Below are 18672 nucleotides of genomic sequence, written 5' to 3' on the forward strand. Positions count from 1 at the left end.
GTGTGCATTGGATACAATGACAATGACAAGTTGGGTAAATCAGAAACAGACTGGTAATATGGAGAGGGGTCACCCTGTCCAGTGTACTCTTTGGGAGTGAGAACAGGATAGAGTATATTTCCTATCAATCCTGAAGCAAGATTTTTGTGGAATGTCTGTCCAGAGGTACAGTAGGCCACTGGTTGTTTATTAAGGGGAGAGACTACTTATAATATAATCATATTATGAGAATAACGTCCCTATTTTTGCGGATGGAGTCTTCTTTCTGATATTGTGTTAGGGCCTAGATGGTTATTTTGAACAGGTGTTTCTGGTGTCTGGACTCTATTGTCAGGATGTTTGGTTAATATCTGTAGAGCCGTCTCTCTCAGATCTCCCTCTCAGCTCTGTTTCTCCCAGGGACTCCGACAAGCCCGCAAAGCAAACTATCCTGCTGGCATCAAATAAAGACCTGTTCTTTTTAGTTTCCCCTCTGCCCCATTTGTTATTCCAAAGCCTTTGAGCTATTCCATTTCATTCGCAGTATGAAAGAGGCCATGGGGGTTCCAATTCAAAGAAACACACACATGCATGCACACACACACACTACAACCCTCCTCACCTCTAGCTTTCCTGAGATTCCCCTTGGAAAACGGTTGTTTATCGTTGAAAACCCATTGTGCAGCTATTTTAAGACCTCCTTTCCTCCATTTGTCTTTTTATTGCTCTAGTTGCTGAATTCTGCTCCCGCCAATTACATTTCCTGCGCTCTAGTTTACCGACAGGGCCATTTGAAACCTTTTCATACAGCACCCCAGTCTGTGAAAAACCTGGTCGGAAAGGGCCACGTTAAAAACCGAGAGGCCTGACATTTCGCAGGTTAGCTTTTTTCGGCAGGAATCTTGTTCTGGAGGCAGTTCTGCAGAGGTCCCTTGCTGGCACAGCCACAAAGTCATAAAATCTGATTTTAAACCTCACCCTAACCTATAACCTTAACCTCAATCAATTTCTTTCTTGTTTACGAAGCATGTGACGAATTAAAGTGTGATTTGATTTGAACCCAACTGCTAACCCTCATTTTAGTTTTCATGGATTTTTTCAATATAGCCAATTTTGACTTTGCAGCTGGTCCATCTACCGGATATCGCTCAGTTCATAAATAAAAGTCAACCTGCATCTATGGTGGGCCTCTATAGAGCTTAATGCCAGCAATGAAAAAGGGAATATAAAGGAAAAAGTCTGATATTTTTGTTCTGATTCGATTACTCCTTCTATTAATAATTATATATGGTAATTATGGTTGTTTATTGATTCGCTGCAGCGAAGCAACACACTCGGGTAGCGCCAAGGTACCTGTGAGCAGCCGCACTGGACTGTGCAAATATACAAACCGAACCACAACACCCATAATTATCGCTCGAGACAGGACATTGATGCATATTTGGTCAGGTGTCTGAAAACATGCACGTTAAAAATACATTGAACCGATACATGTGAACACGGCATAAACACATGCCTTTCACCCTCACCCCAAACAATCTCACTGTTTTAGTTTACTTAATTGACATATGCATACTTTTTCATACCCAATGACCCTTGCAATCAGTGCGCCCAATTATGAGGCCCGGCTTGCCGCGGTTCGACGTACCCCAAAACAGGGGCCTAGAGTGGATGGATTGGATTGAAGGAACATATTTTACCATTAACTGTACAGTGAGGGAGGAGATATTCTCTTGGCCTGCTCTGTATACAGTTATGCCTGGGGGTGTTTGAGCGCCTCACAGAGCCAAAAAGATTAGAGTGTGGAGCGTGTGTTTGGATTTTAGGTCTAGATGTTGCCTAGGACCCCAGAAGAGAAGCTCTCTGTTTCTCTCTCTTTCTCTTTTTCTTTCTTTCTCGCTCGCTCTCTTTCTCTCTTTCTCTCTCTCCCCCCATCTCTCCCTCTCTCTCTCTCTCTCTCTCTCTCTCTCTCTCTCTCTCTCTCTCTCTCTCTCTCTCTCTCTCTCTCTCTCTCTCTCTCTCTCTCTTTCTCTCTCTCTCTCCCCCCCCTCTCTCTCTCTCTCTCTCTCTCTCTGTCTCCCCTACTCTGTTTCTCCATCCAGAGACGCAGAGCTTCGATAATAATCACTCTTGCATTTCACATTAAAGATGGAATAATGGAAATAAAAGTTATCCGATAAATCCCACCCTAGTCGGAGGATTATGATCCAATACCATGTCCCTGTAATGAACGGAGTCATGTAAGACTACATTAGGAAATGGAGACGGGACTAGAACGGAGCCTTGAGGCGCTCCAAAACAGTTTACTAATGTGAAATCCAGAAATTGTGTGGCTAATGAACTGTTTATGGAATCTAAATGTCCATATTGTGTTGCTACTTCATCCTCTCTAATCCTTTCCAGTGCTTTATGGTCTCTTGAATTTCTCTTTCTCTTTTTTCCCTTGTTCCCTTACCTCATCTCTCCTTTGTCTCTGTAGCGCTCCTCTTCGACATGACCTGCTTTTCTTCCTCTTCTCTACTGGGCTAATGCTATATATCTTTCTCTTCCTCCTCTTCTTCTCCTCCTCTCCTCCCTCTCTCTCTTCTTGTAACAACTATCCCTATCCCAACTATCCCTCTGTTTCTTCAAGCAGGCCTGGTAAGATCTAATGTTGTCTGTCATATGGTTACGTGTCTGCAGTGGCTGCTTGGCTTCTCACACTGTGTGTTGCCTTTTTACACTCACTGTCTCACTCTATAATCACTGTTCAAGTCCTATCCCAGTCTGGCTCTTATGATTGACCATTTCTGCCATGTTGCCTGAAATTCTTCCTCCGCATCATTTTGCATTGGGCACACAAAGTTTGACAACACCCATGTCCGGCACTAGAGTGTGTATGCCTGTATGTGCACACCATGGGTCTTTATCCATGGACATGCAGTATAGTATGCATGGTGTTAAAGCATGGGATGTCACTCACAATAAGAACATTGCCATTCACAGATAGTTAATGAAGCATATTTTCCAGTTATATGCCATAAATGTTTATGGCACTAGTTTGATATGAAGCATATATGAAGATTATTCTCCCAGATTTAACAAAACATCCCTCTATTGGCAGATGAAGAAAGTCCATAAGCCCACCAAACCCACCCAAAACCCATCTGTATAATATCATATAAACTGTGGGATTTGCCACTCCCTGATGGCAGATAGGGAGACATTCAGTTCATGTCTGTCCCAAACGTTCTAGCAATGCTCTGGCTAGGGCCAAAACCATGGAGCCCAGCCACAGCCTGTAATTTCCCTGCAGCGCCAATAATGTTCGCTCCCAGCCAAAGCCAATGAACTGTGGTGAGCAGAGACGCTGAGAAGAACTCCACTGTGGGGACAGATGCGGATGGTTTTGGAGGGTTGTGTGTGTGTTTGAGGGTTTGTTGTGTGTTTGTGTGTGTGCATGTGCGTACCTGCCTGCGCGTACCTGCCTGCGTGTACGCGCTTGTGTGCGTGGTGCCTGACTGCCTGTCTCCACAGTAGTCCCCAAGTCACCCCTCGCAGGTTAGCCTAGCGCAGCATTATCATTCATTCACTCACTGCTCATGTGTCAATGATATTGACTCAATAAGGTGGTGGTTGTGCTGTTGATGGGTTGCCAGATTGGAGGTTCTGCGAGGTCATGTTAATCGAAACTGGCGCCCCGTCCACGCGCCCGTGCAGTGTGTGGATATCCATGGATATGCCATTCACTCTGAATGGGCGTGTTACATAACACAATGGATGCGTCCCACAATGGATGCAACAATGGCAATCTTCCACAGCTGCAGTCAAGTACCGTACAGCAATCTGTGTACCAAGCCGTTGCCTTTTTTCCCTCAACTTTTCCGTCAGTCTTGCTGCATGTGTTGCATACTGCACTATGATCCATCTGCTGATGTAATACAGTGTAACACGTTTTTGAAATTAAATGCATTGAAAATATCATGTGTTAAGTTCTGACAAACAGAGTGTAAAACTAAGGGACAACTAGTCAAAGCTCAAACCAAGTTTATTCACCCACTGAGTCAAACAGCTGAAAAGACAAAGATATGTTTCCACCAGCACAAGTATTTATACCATCCTTTAGATGGAGTCTCCTCCTTGCACTTCTAAACACTACATCTTTGTTGCTAGGCAGGAAGTTAAGTGATGTGTGTAATAAAACTGTGCCTTCTCCCTTCATTTAACCTGACCTGACCTCGACCCACATTCCTCACTAATCCACAGCTATCAAACCTTATCAGTGACCTCAACCAATTGATTGCCTTTTCCCTTACTTAGTAACTTCCAGCCCCATACTTCTTGACCCCACCATATACATTCCTCATACATGCAACCATTAACTTCTAGCATAGCAGGTATTTCAAATTAGAACCCAACACATGTCAATGGCAATCTTGCCCCCTGCTTGAAATTAACAGAATGTAACTGATGTATCATTGTAACTGAATAGTGCTGTCTTTTTGTTTGGCCTTCCTCTTCCTGTAGGTGATGAGGGAGGTGTGCAGCAACGGAGGTGACTCAGATGGAGCAGGCTCCGGGTCTCCTGTACACAAGCCCCACCTGGAGAAGGTAAGGAACAGAATGCCAGCTCAGGCACATAAACACACACACACATTCACACACCGGCATGACACAAACTCATAAAGAATCCAAACGAACATGTGCATGCACACGTGTACACAAACACATCAACGTGAAGGTAAGGACACACACACACACACACACACACACACACATACATATATATACCTACACATCTCTGTACGCTGCCATAGGGCCCCTCGCCTCTCTCTGTGTGCCCTAATAGCTAGCAGGATGCCAGGGCAGCACATTGCAGTAAAAGCTGTAATTGTTGTGCCAAATAGCACTTAATTACAGCTGTGGCACAGTGTGTGTAGGGAGGTAAAGGGAGAGTGTGTGTGTTATTGGATTTCATAAGCCTGGAGAAAACAGGTAAACTTACTAGAACTGTTGGAGCCTTATTGTACAGAGCTTGTGTGTGTGTGTGTGTGTGTGTGTGTGTGTGTGTGTGTGTGTGTGTGTGTGTGTGTGTGTATAGTGGTGGAAAATTAGGTAGATCAGAAGGACTTTAATGACAAACCGCTCCCTAGCTGGCACAGTACACAGAAGCCTAATTATTTCAACCATAACATGTTGCAGATGCTCTCCGAGATTCTCTGTGGGTATAGTGTGTGTGTGTGTGTGTGTGTGTTAATGTATATGGTGGTGTGTGTGTGTTAATGTATATGGTTGTGTGTGTGTGTGTGTGTGTGTTAATGTATATGGTTGTGTGTGTGTGTTTGTGTGTGTGTGTGTGTGTTAATGTATATGGTTGTGTGTGTGTGTGTGTGTGTGTGTTAATGTATATGTGTGTGTGTGTGTGTTAATGTATATGGTTGTGTGTGTGTGTGTGTGTGTGTGTGTGTGTTAATGTATATGTATATGGTCCTCTGTAGCTCAATTGGTAGAGCATGGCGCTTGTAACGCCAGGGTAGTGGGTTCGATCCCCGGGACCACCCATACGTAAAAATGTATGCACACATGAATGTAAGTCGCATGAGTGTGCGTCTGTCGGTCTTTTTCTTTGTGTCTGACTGCATGTATACCACCCTGTATACCACCTTGTATACCACCCTGTATACCACCCTGCATCCCACTGCTGGCTTGCCTCTGAAGATAAGCAGGGTTGGTCCTGGATGGGAGACCAGATGCTGCTGGAAGTGGTGTTGGAGGGCCAGTAGGAGGGACTCTTTCCTCTGGTCTAGAAAAATGTTTTTTCCAATGCCCCAGGGCAGTGATTGGGGGCATTGCCCTGTGTAGGGTGCCTTCTTTCGGATGGGACGTTAAAGGGGTGTCCTGACACTCTGTCGTCACTAAATATCCCATGGCACTTATTGTAAGAGTAGGGGTGTTAACCCCGGTGTCCTGGCTAAATTCCCAATCTGGTCCTCATACTGTCATGGCCACCTAATCACCCCAGCTTCCAATTGGCTCATTCATCCCCCCTCCTCTCCCCTGTAACTATTCCCCAGGTCGTTGCTGTAAATGAGAATGTGTTCTCGGTCAACTTAACTATAAAATAAGGGTTAAATGTGTTTTATTTTGTTATGTCTGTCTAACAGTTCTAATGTTCTTAAACCCTATGTGTGGACTCCTCCAATTGCAGAAGGTGTCGTGTGATAGGCCGAGCTCAGACGGAGAGCCGCCCCATGAGAATGGACACACTGTCACCGACTGTAAGGACCAAGGTGAGACCAGGGAAGGGTCTGGAATACTTCGATAGTTACATTAAATACAGCACATCATACTGGGCTAATGCCATTCTGTGTGAAATAATCTCTTCTCAATTGGGCTTTCCCTTGGTTTAATACTGTCCCTCTTTGGAAGTTAAATGAGTAATGGCATGTCAGCCATGAATTAGCTCTAGATTCATATTCTTCGTATTCTTTATCCTTCAGTCTTAAAGATGCACTATGCAGATATCGCTCTGCCATTTCCTGTTTTTTAAAATTTGAATAGTTTGGCAGTAATTTCAGTGACAAAACAAGCGCGTATAGTCTATACAATCATTGTATCAACTAAACCGCTGTTAAATATATTTTCCATAACCAAAAATATTGTATTTTCAGCTGTTTGAAGCTGGTGTACAAAACCGTAAGTAATAGACTTAAGAACGGGAAGCATAGAAACAGAGCACATAGAACAGATCTACCGTTTCTTAGATTTTCATTCAATGAAAATGACGGATCTATAACACACATTTCTATGTGAATTTGGTCGGGTCGCCCAAAAAGTTACATACAGTATTGCAGCTTTAATGCTAATGAAGCATTGTGTTTCTTCAGCTTTGACCCAACTGTAAATCCCTCTATACTCTGTTGATTTACAATGGAGATGGGGTGTATTTTCTTGAGGGTCAGAGCAGCTTGTGTGTTCAGGGGAGTATGATTATGAGAAAGCTACAAAAACAATGGACTTGAGCATTTGGGATTCATTTGGATTTATTCAATGTTTATTTGATATTGAGCCTTTTTTCCTGCACGAAGTACCAAGACTAAGACAGCCAAGATGCAATCTAAATAGCAGGATGAGATTATTCAGCATCTGCCTGCTCGACACGCTCAATTCCGCTGGGTTTACATTTTCATTTAACTTGTCAAGACCTCTTGTTCGGATTCTCCGGAATTTAGAGCTGTTCTTGTTTGGTTTCATTACACTCAAGTCAACGCACGCACACTCACACTCTCTCTCTCTCTGTGTGAAGTGTGTTGTTACCCAACAGCAGTAAATTCCTGGTTTATAGGTGATTGCTAGCTCAGCACTAGGCTGTGATTAATAGACCTGTGTCTAATAGTTTGCATTTCACAGCTGGGAAACTATGATTGTTGTTGAAATATGCACACAACCTTTTCCCCAAATGAGCTCAATTGGAGGATCTCTGACTGATGGCTTTTGACAGATTGCTGTAATTTGATCCATTTAAATCTATGCATTTGTTGTGTTCCCTCTGGTGAGACCAATTATGAGTGGATTGTGAGTGTATTATGATACTGCCCTCTGGAGGATTGGAGGGGTAATGCTGTTTGACAACCACTTTTATTCCCCAACTTTCATTCCCCAATTACATTTTACATTTTTACATTTTCGTCATTTAGCAGACGCTCTTATCCAGAGCGACTTACAAATTGGTGCATTCACCTTATGATAGCCAGTGGGACAACCACTTTACAATATATCAACAACAACAAAAAAATTCACTTCATGTAGAACTAAGAGTATGGTGTAGCTCCACAATGCCCTCTGATAGGCTAGGTTGAATATTTGCCATATTGCTTACACTGTTCCAATCCTCTCATATCTAGTTCCCACTGAGTAGGAGTGGATGGTGGCTTGAGTCCATATACTATGTCACTAGTGGCGAGCCAGTGGTTGATGATATCACCTCATATCTCTACCACCCTTCTCACACCATTTCACCCTAGCTGCACACTCTTTCTGAGGTGAAAAACGAGTCTCCAAACCCCTTTTTCAGCTTAATCAGCCACATTCCTTCCATGGCTGGTAAGAAGCGAACTTGATTCAGTGGAATTAAATTAGCCTGATCAGAGAGTCGTCGTCCCCCCCCCCTGTCTTTCACCGCAAAAAATAGAGAAAAATTATTATAATCATCCAAAGTGAAGCACTTTCACATCTGTGTGTCTGGTTTCCTACCTTAGGCCCGGGGTCTAACGTGTGTGTGCACATGCGTGAGATAAACACCAGCAGGGGTTGGGCAGAAATGGCCACATATTTAATAAGATTTGTCGCCATTGGCAGATATCATCACTATCAGGGTAACAGGATCTGAGTTGTTTCCTGCAGGGCAGTGGAGGTGTGTATGTGTATCTCTATGTCTGTCTGCGTCTCTGTGTCTGTGTGTGTGTCAGCGTAAGCGTCTGTCTGCAGAAGCACTCCAGACTCCGAGCGTCAGCTGCTTCACTACAATTACATCATTCATGGGGAATTTTGCACCCCTGCCTCAGAAACCCCTCTCTTCTTTCTGTCTCACTCTTGTGTCTGACCCCAGAAAGGAAAATGGGAGTGAAGGGGGAGTTATATAATATTCTGTAGTAATTAATGGGTATTAACAGGTAATACATGGGTATGGTGCCGATGATCAAACTCTGCAGATGTTGGGAGAATTTAAATATTGCAGTTTTCTTAAGACAAAAGCTTATAGGAATATACACTACGTTCTAGTCAGTGAATCTCCCTGTCACACACTATACATACAAATAATATTATGCCCATTTCCATATTCTCTTCTCCACTATGTGACGTCTATTCTTGTCATTCTGTCTGTGGCTCATCTCTCCTTTACCCTTCTGGCAGTCTCCAGAGTGGATCTCTTCTACCAAACCCTGCTCACCGCAGACCACACAATCCAAACAACCCTCAGACGACCAGCAGATTTTCTCTTCAGACACTCAGAGAGACAGGCTTTAAGACTGGGTTTAGGCCAGTTTAGTGGCATTTACAGGAGAATGTGCACTGTCATTAATGTCTGTGGGCCTCTTCGGGTAGTAGAATTGAGGCCTAATTTCTGACCTAAATATTCAAATGATATGACAATCTGGTCAAATAGCTTATGTGATCCTATTTTCATTCTTAAAGATTAAATTACCTTGAAGGTCTAGCTCTCTGACATTGTATGTCTCTCTCTCTCTCTCTGTCTCTCTCTCTCTCTCTCTCTCTCTCTCTCTCTCTCTCACTCTCGCTCTTTCTCTACCACTCTCTCTCTCAGGTAAAGGAAAGAAGGACTCTCAGAAGAGTCAGAAGGGAGGCACGCTGGGTAAAGGGGCGGGAAAGAAGATCACTAAGATCATTGGCCTGGGCAAGAAGAAGCCGTCCACTGACGAACAGACATCTTCAGCCGAGGAGGACATACCCACCTGTGGTAAGACACCTCTTAGGGGTTAGAGGTCACATCTGGGGTTTAGAGGTCAACCTATATCAAGGGTGGACTTGGTCGTATAGGTGCTGTTATATAGAGGGCTCATAGAATGTATGGGGAAATGTCTTGACTTAGAACACCCAGAACTGCAGCTATTTTCTGGTCTGCCGTTTGGCTATTGGCCATTTTACCCCACACTTTTATCCTAACTGGTCCGTCTTGTCTGATTGACAGGCTACCTGAACGTGCTGTCCAATAACCGCTGGCGTGAGCGTTGGTGTCGTCTGAAGGACAACCAGCTGCTGCTCCATAAGGACCGTGCTGACCTGAAGACCCACATGGCCAGCCTGCCCCTCAGAGGCTGCGAGGTCAGCCCCGGACTGGACTCCAAACACCCCTTCGCCTTCCGCCTGCTCCGCAACGGACAGGAGGTGGCTGTACTGGAGGTAGGTTGGTGGTCAATGGGCTCGGAGTGGAGGTTGGTCTTAGGTTCAGATCTAGGATCAGCTTACCCTTGCCAAATCTGAACCTTCATGGTCAGGGGGAAATCATCAGGTCTGTCGAAGGGCAACTTTGGCCTACCACACCATCAAATGCACTAACAACTAGTCAAGTGCTAATGTGGTCGTGATAGTATGGATTGGATGGAAAGAAATGATGGAAAGTTATCTCTTCTTTTTATAATTATAATTATACATTTTTTTTAACGTTTCTAAACCAATGGTATAATGTTAACATAAATAAATAAAAAGATACTAGCTTCTTTAAATTAGCGTAATTATCTCTAACCCACCTCTCGTCTTCTCTCCAGGCGTCCTCCTCAGAGAGTATGGGTCGGTGGCTGGGGGTACTGCTAGCTGAGACTGGCTCCACCACAGACCCTGCTGCCCTGCACTACGACTACATAGACGTAGAGACTACCGCTAACGTCATCCAGCTGGCCAAGCAGTCCTTCTGGTGAGACACACACGTACATGCACACCTCCCATTGAGTGATAGGGGCTACTTATCACCCCATTGGGGGTCTCAGAGAGGCAAATATTTTGTATGACAGAAAAGGTATGCGTGCGTCTTTGAATCCCAAAAAGTATGTGTGGTGTTCCCTCAGACGCTCAGACCCCATTCAATTAGGAATGCACATCCCTGGACCAATATTTTTCCTGCTGGCAATTTGATGTGTCACTCTGACCAACAGGGTTTTCACCAGAGCACTGTATACAGGCCAGTCCTGCCCACACAATAACACTATACACTGAACTGTTATTTGTATGATGCAGGCAATATATGAGACAGCTATACACTGAGTGTGCAAAACATTAAGGACACCTGCTCTTTCCATGACATAGACTGACCAGGTGAATCCAGGTGAAAGCTAGGATACCTTATTGATGTCACTTGCTAAATCCACTTCAATCAGTGTAGATGAAGGGGAGGAGACAGGTTAAATAAGGATTTTAAAGAATTGATACAATTGAGCCATTGAGGGTGAATGGTCAAGACAAAATATTGAAGTGCCTTTGAACGGGGTATGGTAGTATGTTCCAGGCGCACCGGTTTGTGTCAAGAACTGCAACGCTGCTGTGTTTTTCACGCTCAACAGTTACCCGTGTGTATAAAGAATGGTCCACCACCCAAAGGACATCCAGCCAACGTGACACAACTGTGGGAAGCAATTAGAGTCAACATGGGGCCAGCATCCCTTTGGAATGCTTTCGACACCTTGTAGATTCCATGCCTCGACTAATTGAGGCTGTTCTGAGGGCAAAAGGGAGGGTGCAACTCATGATTAGGAAGATGTCCTTAATGTTTTGTACACTCAGTTTAAGTGTGCAGCTATAAGGGTCCTTAATGGACAAACCTCTCCATATTCCCCACATGATTCCACATTTATATAGTGCTTTACTTTTGGACTATGACTACTATGATTATATGGAGAATGTGTCATACGATTCCCCGACGTATTATCACTCACTAATGGATATGTGCATTTTCTTCTTAGCTTCACTAGTAAACGTGCTGTATCTCCCAACCCCTATCTGGACAACCCTGTGAATGGTTATGCCTGTCCCTCTGGAATGGCACTGCACTATGATGATGTGCCCATCAATGGAACGGTAAGGACACAAATGCACGAGCACACACACACACACTGAGAAAACAAACAAATGAGTCAAATCTCAGCAACTCTTATATCTGGATGCTGCATTGCTTGTGATGGCTTGAATCGGGGTATCTTTCTGTTTCTCTTCCTCTCTCGTTCCCGCTTTCTCACGCTAATCCAACTGTGATTAATAATTGTGCAACCTTCAAGTACTTTCCTCTGCTCTGACTCACTTGTCTGTAACAATAACAACCCTTTGGCTTCCTCTCTTCTCGTCTCTTCTCCTCTCCCCTTTGCTGACTTATTTTTTCGCTCTTTTTCAAACGTCCTCTTCTCTCTTTTGTTTTTCTTTCTCTTTATATTTCCTTTCATCTCCTCCTCGTTCCCTCTTTTTTCCTCTCCTCTCCTCTCCGCATGCCTACCTCTAACATAAGGACCCAGAGGCGCTGTACTCCAGCCCTGCCACCGGAGGGCGGCGTCTGAGAGAGGAGGTGTTGTATGAGAACACTGACCCTGACCTCTATGAGAACATGCCCTCGCCCAAGCTGGCCGCCCGCTACTCCCCCAAGCCCAGTCGCCTAGCCTCTTCCTCCAGCCACTACAAAACCCCTGGCCCTGTTAAATCCAAATTCCTCTCCTCCTCTTCCTCAGCTAACATTAATACTAAAGCCGGTACTCAGGTGACTAACGCTCTGCTTTCTTAACCTTAACGCAACCTTAATTAACACTGTATACTTTTCTATCATCTTAAAGGGATAGTTCACCTCAAATTCAAAGTTTATGAGCTGTTTCATACTTCAACAATTGTCTAAAATTGAGTCTCTTATGCCATTTGTTGTATAGATCCTGCTATATGCATTAATCAAAATCTTAATGGGAGAGATTGACACCATCTAAATTCCATCTAATAGCTTTGATTTTGGAGTTAGCTCTTCCTTTAACATATAATATACACAGTGTACAAAACATTAAGAACACCTGCTCTTTCCATGCTCTTGACCAGGTGAACCTTATTGATGTCACTTGCTAAATCCACTTCAACCAGTGTAGATGAAGGGGAGGAGACAGGTTAAAGAAGGACTTTTAAACCTTGAGACAATTGAGACATGGATTGTGTATATGTGCCATTTAGAGGGTGAATGGGCAAGACAAAATATTTAAGCGGATTTGAATGCTGTATGGTAGTAGGTGCCAGGCACACCGGTTTCAGTGTGTCAAGAACTGCAACGCTGCTGGGTTTTTCACTCTCAACAGTTTCTGGTGTGTATCAAGAACGGTGGGGGGGTTAGGAAGGCGTTCGTATTAGGAAGGCGTTCGTAATGTTTTGTACACTCAGTGTAATAGTGTGAGTCTTTGCTAAGGGAGAGGGAAGGGGTATGCCTATAGATGGGAAGGGAGAGGGATTAAATAATGGGATTTGAGTCTCAATTCTTATTACATTTATTATTCCTGCAGAAACATTTGATTTAATATAATGGTGTTGATACTGGCCACCCAGAATACAGGTTTCGAGACATTATCCTCAAAATCCCCGCTAGCTTAGTCCCGCTGTAGTGCAGCTCTTGGTAATGTGATTAAAAACATGACTGTGCAGAGGAGTGGTGTTACATGCATATTGAGCCCCTCGTAAAATACTCTGTCCAGTATTGAGTATCAGGGAGTTAGTTAAGGTCTGAGACATTGACCATGCACACTTTAGTTAGAGGCCTGATATTGGATTGAGAGAAGTAGGGGGGATCAAATATCAGCAGTGTGTGTTATGTCGGAGCACTTCAGACCACCCAGATTATAGAGGGTTCTCCTTCTTTTATCTGTGTGTGTGTGTGTGTGTGTGTCCTCTGTGTGTTTATACTGCTCTTTGCCTTTACAACGACCATCGCCTGCATGTATGTATGTCATTATATTTTTATAGCCTACATGGATGTGAGTTGGAAGTGTCACCTAGCACTGTTACACACATAAGTCACCACTTGGCTTTGATGTGTGTATGTGTCTGTTTGTGTGCGTGCGTGCGTGTGTGTGCTTGCATGCATCGGTCCATATGCGTGTGTGTATGTGTGCGTGTGCATGCATATGTGTGTGTGTGTGTTTATGGCCAGGGGTGTTAACATGGAACTCTGCACCACAAAGCCTGTTCTAGTGTTTAATGTCATCCTGCTAGGTGTAAAAATCAGGCTCAGTGGCCCTAATGCCTTCAGTAAAGCTAATTGAAACTGGATGGTAGAGCACCACATCCAAACCCATGGTTATATAGTAGTCCACACACACACACACACACACACACACACACACACACACACACACACACACACACACACACACACACACACACACACACACACACACACACACACACACACACACACACACACACACACACACACACACACACACACACACACACACACACACACACACACACACACACTGCAGGGGAATACAGTCAAAATAGGGCTGGTTTAGCCTGATGCTGGGATTACTGGGGGATTCAGTTCAGAAGGGGGTTCATACTTTTAGTGTCATGTGTTTAACATGCAATTCATTTGTACAGCTGTGCACAGAGTAGCTCACATGATCGTACCCACCTGGGGATTTAGATGGGCAATGTTGATTTTTATTGGAAGTGAGTTGTAGACATTTTAACTGTATGTTTGAACTGTAGTGTGGTGGTTTTCGGACTGTGCATTTCAACCAGATTGTGAATGTCTGTTCTCTCTTCCTCCTTCTCGACCGATCAGCTGAAGGGAAAGAAGGCCCCAGTGACCAATGGGATGGCGTCTAAACAGAAGGTGGACAAGAACCAGGCCAAGAAGACCAACGGAACAGCCACCAATGGAACAACCAATGGAGCATCTGTGAAACGTAACAACTCCAGTAAGAGTCTAATCAATGTGTGTTTGTGTGTGTGTGTGTGTATTTTAGAGTTTGAGAGGTAGAGAGAGAGAGAGAGAGAGAGAGAGAGAGAGAGAGAGAGAGAGAGACACACCCATTCCCATGAGTGCCTTATAGTGTATGAGTCTGTCTATAAATCATGACACACAGTAAATACCAGTGAGATAATTCATAAGCTACTGCTAGCCTGTCACTTCCAGTCAGCCCTTATACAGTCTGCTAGCTGTGATATTTAGCAGTAGCCTGGTCTTAGCAGACACCAAGTCTGGCTCCCCACTCCTCAGTCCCAGTCAAACCCACCACTGATCGCTTTCTAGGAATACTGGAGCCACACAAAAATCTGGAATTCTCAAATTACAGTTGGTGGAGCAGCAGGAGTAAATATCTTTGGATGGGGCTAAGACAGCTTCCTTGAAACCATCCGTTGTAAATCCCAACCTTATGGAAGATTCCCATGACATATCCAGACCAAACTATCATTCAACGTTGAGTCAATGTTCAAATAGCAGCATGAACACGCAAATATTTGGCCAGGGTGACGCGTGGTTACTGGTGAGGCTAATGTTTGCGGTGAAGGTCTGTGTGTTTTCAGTAATGTGTGAACTACGACAGTTTTGAACCCACTTTCTCATATTTGGTCGCTTTTGTAAGCATGGTGTTCATAGGGAATACCAACTATGTGTCATTTTGGATTTAGTGTATGTTACACAATGGGCCCATATTGATGTATTGATGGTTGAAGATGTCAAGTGGTGGTTTGATTGATTATTTGGTCCTTCGTAGAGGCTAATGTGCTAGTGGGGCACACACTCACACACACACAGTCATACTCAGTGGTGTGGAGAGGTTCCAGTGGCCCTTATAGCTTAAGGCTTCTTGTTTGGTGTATTTTTTTCAGCAGGGTCGGTCCCTTGTCCCTACTCTACTCTGTTTGATTAATGAGTGCTTAAGGCTGAGGTTTGGGTTCAATGGGTTTCTGGTCAGTTTATGCCTTGTCTAGAACTCAGATGAGCATTGTTTTGTTCTTTCTCCTCTCTCTCCTTCCCTCTCATAGCAATCCACCCTTCTTTACATATTTCCTTACCTCCTTTTGGATCTCATTCTCTCCTTCTCCCTCCCCCTAATCTCTCCTTCTCCCCTCCCCTCCTACCCTCCCCTTCCATTACCTATTTCCCAACACCTAATGAGCATTTGGTCTTAACAAATATATAACATAAATCACCTCTCTCTCTTGTAGGTGCAGAGCAGTATAAATACGGTAAGAACCGCGTGGAGGCGGACGCCAAGCGGCTGCAGGCTAAAGAGGAGGAGCTGATGAGGAGGAAGCAGGACATCAGGAACCGTCTGACCCAGCTGAAGAAGGACAGGAAAGACCTGCGCACCGCCATGGAGGCCAGCACCGGTATGATAACGAGACACACACTTTGAGACACACACACACACGCATGCACACTTAGATAGACAGACATATAGACGCATTCACGCACGCACGCACACACACACACACTAACACAAACAAAAACACACACTGCTTTTACCAAGGTGAAGAGTAGGTGGTGAGAGACGAAGGATTAGATGGGGGAGAGGTGGGAGTGAAAGTATGGGGAGATGGAGAAATGATGGGAGGAGGAAGAGGAAGAGCGATATAGAGTGGTGGGAGATGGAATGAGTGTTGGAAGGAAGAGTGGAGAGGTGGGAGTTAGTGGTGTATGATGGGATTATGGATGGGAGGATTAGGCTTAGGAGTGAGTGGTTTGGGATGGAAGACTGGTTTGCAGGGGGAGAGATGGGAGTCATGTATCAGACGTTTTTATCCTGAGAGACTTCTCAATAAACGACAATAACAGTAAGACTGGAACCGGGAGTGAACCTCCTCCCTCTTCATTTCTCCCTCTCTCAGGTAAGCGTTCCGCTGCGTCTCTGGTGGAGCGGCTGAAGAAGGTGGAGGACGAGTGCAAGCTGAAGGAGGAAGAGAGGGTGAGCCTGGAGCTGGAGCTGACGGAGGTCAAGGAGAGTCTGAAGAAGGCCCTGAGTGGAGGAGTCACTTTGGGACTCACCATTGAGCCCAAGTCTGGCACCTCCAGCCCACAGGTTAGACCTCAATCAATCATTTATTTTATAAATACCTTTTTACATAAGCAGTTGTCACAAAGTGCTTTACAGCCTAAAACCCCAAAGAGCAAGCAATGCAAATGTAGAAGCACAGTGGCTAGGAAAAACTCTCTAGAAAGGCAGGAACCTAGGACCTATGGCTGAGTCTCAATACTGTTTAAGGCGTCCTTCTCTTGAATAATGAACAGACAAAAGCATTTTGTCCATGTAAATTAGTCTTCTAGATAGTCTAAAGTGAATTGGTTTTTATTACCTTGTGTGCTTTTCTCCATCTGCATTTAAAAAACTTGACTGGTGTAAGCAATATGCCCAACATACCCATGACAAACAGTCAACAGGCTTTTGATAAAGTGTTGAAAATGTTGCTGCTGACTCTGAATGGTGTGTATCTGTGTGTGTCCAGTCCCCAGTGTTGCTGAGGCGTACCCTAGAGAACTCTCCCATCTCCAGCTGTGACACCAGTGACACAGAGAGCTGTTCCACCTTGCCCATCAACAGCGCCTCCCTCCTCCGCAGAACGGCCAATCAGAAACCCTCGACTGTCCGCGGCCACGTCCTCAGGAAGGCCAAGGTGAGACAGAGTTACAGAGAACACACACACACCTGCGTTTACACACACACTCAAAACACAGTCAGCACTCATTCAACTGCGTTGCCACACATCTCTGACACACACACATCCATTGCCACACATCCCAGCCCAGTCCAATGACTATACTGAATTTGCATTTAGTTGCATGTAACTGTAAGTACTTGCATTTACATGTACTGTATTATTTGCATGTATTTGCATTGATATCCTGACATCCAGTTCCCTTTATTGCAGGAATGGGAGATGAAGACTGGCACATAAGCAACAACTCTCTTCACAACAATCCTATCGTATTAGCTTTTTTTATGTGTGTATATATTTATTTAAAACTTTTCATATCGGGAAGAAGGTTGAAGAGGAGTACACTACAAGCATAGCATAGCCAACCAGAAAGAGAATAAGGACAATGCTGATTTTAGTATACTTTATTTCCAAAACATAAAGAAATAGCACTCTTTTTGTAGCTTACTATTGTATAATACCGTGTATTATTATCTGGCATGTTTGAACTACTCTGTCGTGCGGTTTTGTATTCGTCAGATAATTGTCTTTCTTTTCAAGCAGACATCCAATCATAGACGGTCTTTTGGGATCTGTTTCTCCATCACATACAAATCTGGTTTCTACAACTCTTGGGGTTAAAAAATCAAGTGCAAAACCAAGTATTTATTTGTAAATGTTTATTAAGTAAACATCCCTGTGATTATTTATGTTGATAATATTTAATGCTTGTTTTATAGTATAGCTGGCTCTCCGTAGGCACCCATGTTATCTTTCCTACTCAGTTAAAAGCTCTCTTGTCTACAAGCATCTGTTTAGAACAGTAACTGCACTGCGCCACTAATGTTCACGTCATCTAGATGGGTTAATCGAATCATCAGTATCACTGTTAGGCAATCCAGATGATTTGCAGATCATCAAACCAGCAATGCACCTACTCCCTACTGGTTGATGCTTGTGAGTGGGCCATTGGAATGCTCCACTCAGTAAAGTGCAGGTCAGGCTAAGGCGTGGTCGTGTCCTGGTGAGTTTGGCCGCTGGCGTTGGAAAACGCCTAAACCTCAAGTAACGTGGCCTCTTATATTTAAGCTTAACATCCAGGAGCCTCGGCCCAGCTCTTTTAATCATGCCACTGGTGTACTGTAGCCCTGTGATCTGATCTGTGTGTGTGTGTGTGTGTGTGTGTGTGTGTGTGTGTGTGTGTGTGTGTGTGTGTGTGTGTGTGTGTGTGTGTGTGTGTGTGTGTGTGTGTGTGTGTGTGTGTGTGTGTGTGTGTGTGTGTGTGTGTGTGTGTGTGTGTGTGTGTGTGTGTGTGTGTGTGTGTGTGTGTGTGTGTGTGTGTGTGGGTGAGTGAGTGAGTGTGAGTGTGAGCGTGTATGGCTTGTGTGTTAGTGCGCACGCTAGTGTGTGAGTGTATGTGTACGTGTGTGTTGAAACGTCTCCAAGGCACATTCCAACCCCATCATCAATACACTGTTAGAAATAGAAGCCCGTACTGTATGGTCAGAAATACTGTGTGTTCTCCGCTTCAACCAGAAACTG

General features: G+C 44.3%; 1 protein-coding gene across 1 annotated transcript in view; it reads left to right on the forward strand.

Annotated features, from left to right (window-relative positions):
* afap1 (actin filament associated protein 1) overlaps positions 1 to 17563 on the forward strand; it is a gene marked incomplete at its 5' end in the record, with an annotated part of 40955 nt that extends 23392 nt beyond the window's left edge. Inside the window, 11 exons of the mRNA XM_084155762.1 lie at positions 4486 to 4569; positions 6167 to 6248; positions 9284 to 9436; positions 9668 to 9879; positions 10245 to 10390; positions 11433 to 11547; positions 14273 to 14408; positions 15664 to 15828; positions 16327 to 16517; positions 16942 to 17109; positions 17365 to 17563. Coding sequence (XP_084011888.1) covers positions 4486 to 4569; positions 6167 to 6248; positions 9284 to 9436; positions 9668 to 9879; positions 10245 to 10390; positions 11433 to 11547; positions 14273 to 14408; positions 15664 to 15828; positions 16327 to 16517; positions 16942 to 17109; positions 17365 to 17391 — 1479 coding nt within the window. The 3' untranslated portion in view covers positions 17392 to 17563. The remainder of the gene's footprint in view (positions 1 to 4485; positions 4570 to 6166; positions 6249 to 9283; positions 9437 to 9667; positions 9880 to 10244; positions 10391 to 11432; positions 11548 to 14272; positions 14409 to 15663; positions 15829 to 16326; positions 16518 to 16941; positions 17110 to 17364) is intronic.
* Positions 17564 to 18672: the final 1109 nt, after the last annotated feature.

The sequence above is a fragment of the Coregonus lavaretus genome (genome assembly GCF_964263955.1).
Source record: "Coregonus lavaretus genome assembly, chromosome: 39".
Taxonomy (NCBI): Eukaryota; Metazoa; Chordata; class Actinopteri; order Salmoniformes; family Salmonidae; genus Coregonus; species Coregonus lavaretus.